Source organism: Anarrhichthys ocellatus, unplaced genomic scaffold (assembly GCF_004355925.1).
Source record: "Anarrhichthys ocellatus isolate YVR2014 unplaced genomic scaffold, GSC_Weel_1.0 scaffold1674, whole genome shotgun sequence".
NCBI lineage: Eukaryota > Metazoa > Chordata > Actinopteri > Perciformes > Anarhichadidae > Anarrhichthys > Anarrhichthys ocellatus.
The window spans coordinates 105-5,559 of record NW_022281648.1 but is presented as its reverse complement, the minus strand read 5'-3'; the positions used below and the strand labels follow the sequence as shown (position 1 = coordinate 5,559).

Sequence of the window (5,455 nt, the reverse complement as noted above, 5' to 3'; positions counted from 1 at the left end):
GAGGAAGAGGAAGTTGACAGTGGAGGAAGAGGAGAGGGGCGGGGCCTCAGAGAGCGAGGCAGGGGTAGAGATGGAGATTGACAGGCAGCTGGACCAATCACTGGAGACCAAGTCCAAACAGCACAACCTGACCACGGTGAACGTTAGAAACATCATCCACGTGAGTTCATCCAATCAGAGCACAGCTTTATGATGATGAATATTATGATTTATTATTTTAAACATTTGACCTTTGACGTACAGGAAGTGATCACCAATGAACACGTCGTGGCCATGATGAAAGCTGCCATCAACGAGACCGAGGCCGTACCCGCCTTTGTGAGTGTCGTCCAGTCAGAGCGCTCGGTTCCTCCTTCAAACGTTAATTTATTCATTTCTGTTTGTTTTCTTCAGGAGCCCAAAATGACTCGATCCAAGTTTAAAGAAGTGGTGGAGAAAGGAGTGGTGAGACTGTCTGTCTGTCTGTCTGTCCTTCTCTCTGTCTGTCTGTGTCTCTAACCGTCTGTCTGTCTCTCTACCTGTCTGTCTCTCAGGTGATTCCAGCCTGGAACATTTCTCCCATCAAGAAGATGAGTGACGTCAACAAGGTGAACCTTTTTATTGAAGCGTTTATATTTAAAGACATTTATAAATATATTAGTGCTGGGCAACGATTACAATTTTTAATGTATGTATGTATGTATGTGTATATGTATGTATATGCCCTCTGCCATTAGACTTTATAATAAAACACCTCGGGGCAGATCATCGTCCTTCACATGAACAACGCTACACGGTTGTTGCTTGTTGTTGGTGATCCTTGCTCTGCTGTCCAGTTTGTTTAGTTTACTAGTTGTTAATTCAATTAATACCACTCTATTCATTGTATATACTGTGCATTTCTATTCTTTATTCTATTTGATCTTGTTTTTTATTAATCTATTCCTTCAAATTCAATATCTGCTCTGTTATTTTATTGTACTGTATATATTGTGCATTCCATATGTTATATTTTACTCTGTAAATCGCTGCTGCTACAATCTAATTTCCCCCTGGGGATGAATAAAGTTTATATCTATCTATCTATTTAAAGACTTAACTGCTCATCTGTTTTTATTTGCAGTAACATGACACATCAATGCTTTTGTTACCGTGGTGACAGTAAATGATCTGTCCGACTGTCCTTCTGTCTTCAGGCTCCTCAGTTCGTGGACATCCCTCTGGCTGAGGAAGACTCCTCTGATGAAGAGTACCATCCTGATGAGGAAGACGAGGACGAGACGGCTGAAGACGTGAGGCTGTGCTCTGATTGACTGCAGTCCGGGTTGGTACTGAGGATTGATTACTGATTGATGGATGTGTGTGTAGACATTCCAGGAGAGCGACGTGGAGAGCTCTGCTTCGTCTCCCAGAGGAAGTCGACTGAACCGAGTGGAGGAGGACAGCTGCAGCCCCTGGCAGGTAATTCTATTTCCTGTGTCCTCATGGCAGCAAGGGTCTGTGTGAAGCCCCGCCTCCTCTCTATCATGGTTGGTTGAACCATCTTCACATGACAACACAACATAGACGAAACCAGAAAAAGTATCATCCACCTCTCTTCAGACTTCCCGGAGCCGCTCCAGGCGTTTAAGGGCGGCGTCTGCCTCAATGGGACCTCCCCCTCCTCCCAAAGCCCCTCCCCCTAAAGCAGTGCCTGACAGCACCTTCCTGGAGAAACTTCATGCTGTGGAGGAGGAGCTAGCTGTGTGTATAGAGCCCTACCAGGTACCACAAGAAGATATACTGTTCAGGTCTTGAGGACGGGTCGGTAGAGCTTAAGGACGGGTCGGTAGAGGTTGAGGACGGGTCGGTAGAGCTTGAGGACGGGTCGGTAGAGCTTAAGGACGGGTCGGTAGCGCTTGAGGACGGGTCGGTAGAGCTTGAGGACGGGTCGGTAGAGCTTAAGGACGGGTCGGTAGAGGTTGAGGAGGGGTCGGTAGAGGTTGAGGACGGGTCGGTAGCGCTTGAGGACGGGTCGGTAGAGCTTGAGGACGGGTCGGTAGAGGTTGAGGACGGGTCGGTAGAGCTTAAGGAGGGGTCGGTAGAGGTTGAGGACGGGTCGGTAGCGCTTGAGGACGGGTCGGTAGAGCTTAAGGACGGGTCGGTAGAGGTTGAGGACGGGTCGGTAGAGCTTAAGGAGGGGTCGGTAGAGGTTGAGGACGGGTCGGTAGCGCTTAAGGACGGGTCAGTAGCGCTTAAGGACRGGTCGGTAGCGGTTGAGGACGGGTCGGTAGAACTTGAGGACGGGTCGGTAGTGCTTAAGGACGGGTCGGTAGAGGTTAAGGACCAGACCAGCATTGGTTAGTTAGTGGAATATCAGAACTGAAGGTCTAGTATATTCTGTATTTGATGTATAGAATTGATTATTGATTAATTGTGTCTGTCAGCCTTTGCCTGAGTCGGGGGACGAGGTGGGTCTGATGGCGTACCGGACTCGGTCCAAGCGTCCTCTACGTGACATCCCGCTCGGCCGGCTGGAGGCGGAGCTCCGAGCTCCCGACATCACACCTGACATGTACGAGTCCAGTTCCGCCCACGAGGACAGGGACTGGACCGATTGGCTGAGAGGCCTGATGACCTCAGACATGGAGAACGAAGGTGTGCGTGCGTGGCTCACCCTGATGCTGTGTGAACACTACGAGCAACACCGCCACCTCTTTCTTTCTATGTAACACACTTTGTTCTGTGTCACTCTACCAGAGGAGTGTGATGATGAAGATGATCCAGAGTACAACTTCCTGGCCGACACTGATGAACCCGATGTAGAGGATTACCGTGACGACAAGGCCGTCCGCATCACCAGTCAGTGTGCACATCCTCATGTGATGGTCATTGTTTTTAAATATGTTAGATTAGTTAATGCTGACGGTCTGTCGTGGTGTTTGTCCTGCAGAGAAGGAGGTGAATGAGCTGATGGAGGAGCTGTTTGAAACGGTGAGTCTCTCCAGTCTTCACTCAGGATGGGCTTAGCTTAGCATAAAGACTGGAAACAGATGGAAACAGCTAGCCTGGCTCTGTCAGTAACAAAATCCACCTGCCAGCATCTCTAAAGCTCTACCGATAAACAGTCAGTAGAGCTTCAGGATGACTCGTCCATTTCACGCACCTTCAGCTGCTGGTGTTTGTGTTTCAGTTGAAAGTAGGGGTGGGAATCACCAGAGATCCCGCGATACGATATTATCACGATACTTAGGTCACGATACGATATTATCACGATACTGCGATAACATAGGCCTATATTGCGATTTATTAGTTTTTTCAACTTCAAATGATGTCCCCAAAGGAAAACTGTGTCAACATGTTTTATCTAATAAGATACATTTTTCAGTCTGTTCATCTCACTTCACTCATTTTTATGGCAGCAGAATATGATTGTCAAGCAGACAGACTGACAAACAATGTCATAAATGTTGCATGAACCTGACAAACTGAACTGTTTGTATTACTACATAGTCCAACTTAACTGAATGCAAACGTGTCTATAACTTATATAAGTAGGATATAAGAGTTATATAACTCAGTATAACTTGCGATGCGTGGACGTCGAGGGCAGAGAGCCAGTTATGCGCTGCACTCTCCCCATGAGCCTGGCTACTGTTGGCAGATGTAACCCCGTTGTGAGGCCAGATGTCTATCTTTGTTTTGACCTGGGACCTTTGCTGACCTCACCAGAAAACAACTCAGCACCATCTAGTGGACTGAAAAAGCAATTGATTTGAATTTTTAAAAACAAAAAATCGTTTTTTTTTAATAGTTTATATAATAAAAGATCGATACTTGGCGTCCGTGTATCGATACAATATCGCCACGCAAAATATCGCGATACTATGCTGCATCGATTTTTTTCCCCCACCCCTAGTTGAAAGAAGACCTGGCGGCGGGACAGGAAGTGGAAGATGAAGGCCACGAGGAAGAGGAGGAGCCTCAGGAGGAGTGTGTTCAAACACACACACCTCAGGACCAGCACGACTCGTATGTAACACACAGCAACACAATAACGCACCAACCAACACACACCGACCCTGTCTGCTTCCATCACAGAGGACCGGGAGACGAGGAGGACGAACCAATCACAGAGCTGCGTATGGTGAGGCAGCAGCTGGAGTTTATGAGGAAGAGACGGCAGCTCGGACTGACACACACACACTCCAACACACACACACACAACCCAGAGTACTCACTGAAGCTGAGCGGACAGCAGAGGAGCCGCCTGCAGCAGCAGCTCCAACAGGTACTAATACTAGTGTGTACATGTAGAACAAGTACACACTAGTTTGTGTACTATATATATTAGTGCTGGGCAAGTTAACGCGTTATTATCGTGTTAACGCATTCATTAATTAATACCGACAATTATATTATCGCGCGTTAACGCCGTTGTTTTTTATTATTATTAAGCAACATTTTTAACACAAGAACCAGGCAGCGAGCGGTGAACAGCTGTGTTTGTGTGGCGTCACTTCCTTCTTCCCCCTCGGGTCCAGAACCCCTCCTACACTCCGTCACTCTTGTCTCACACACACACATACGCGCGATCAAACGTGACTGTTGTGAAGTGGAGCTTCTCGTGAAGACCAAGACACGTCTTGCTTGAACAGAACACTTTACTGTCTGAACTGCAGTATTACAGTGTTATAGTGAACACAACGCGCTCTTGCACCCGACATGTGGTTTTCTACGTATCAACATTGTTAGTGTCAAGAACACGTACCATTCTACTTCCTGTCTCTTCAAAGTAAAAGCACTTCCGTTTTCATGCTCTTCACAATAAAAGTAAATCATGCAATCAAACAATTTACAACAGTGACAATAATAAAATACATATTGTCAAGTTTTTAAAGTGTTTTGTTTGTAATATGTATAATAAGCATCATTTAGTTATCACGATTGAGAATTTAACAAACATAAATACATGACCTAGATAGGTTTGCAGTTTTCAAGGTGTATATTTAAATTGCATCTCTTACACACATGAAGATAAAGATGTGAACACCGGCTGAATATCTATGATCAGAATCATTATAACTGTGTTATAACTGCTGCTGTGTAAAGGGAATACTGCTGTTAACAACAACCTGATGTGTTTAAACCAAATGTTATTGACCTTTAGTTCATATAGCAGTGCTTTAAAATAAAAGTGCACAATACACTACTTTTGAATTCATTGTTGAATTTTGCGCATTTCCGCATGATGTTTTTGCGATTAATCGCGATTAAAAATTGTAATCGTTGCCCAGCACTTATATATACAGTTGTGTGAAAAAGTGTTTGCCCCCTTCCTGATTTCTTATTTTTTTGCATGTTTGTCACACTTAAATGTTTCAGATCATCAAACAAATTTAAATATTAGACAAAGATAACACAAGTAAACACAAAATGCAGTTTTTAAATGAAGGTTTTTATTATTAAGGGGGAAAAAATCCAAACCTACATGGCC

The 5,455-nt window shown here is 45.1% G+C and overlaps 1 protein-coding gene across 1 annotated transcript; it reads left to right on the top strand.

The window, feature by feature from the left end:
- Positions 1-6: 6 nt before the first annotated feature.
- LOC116377782 (GON-4-like protein) lies at positions 7-4,360 on the top strand. The gene is made up of 11 exons (XM_031839510.1): positions 7-160; positions 244-318; positions 394-444; positions 534-587; positions 1,176-1,271; positions 1,348-1,440; positions 1,582-1,743; positions 2,406-2,616; positions 2,719-2,820; positions 2,912-2,952; positions 3,878-4,360. The coding sequence occupies exons 1-11, from the start codon at positions 71-73 to the stop codon at positions 4,289-4,291; spliced, it is 1,389 nt and encodes a 462-aa protein (XP_031695370.1). The 5' UTR covers positions 7-70; the 3' UTR covers positions 4,292-4,360.
- The last annotated feature ends 1,095 nt before the right edge of the window (positions 4,361-5,455 follow it).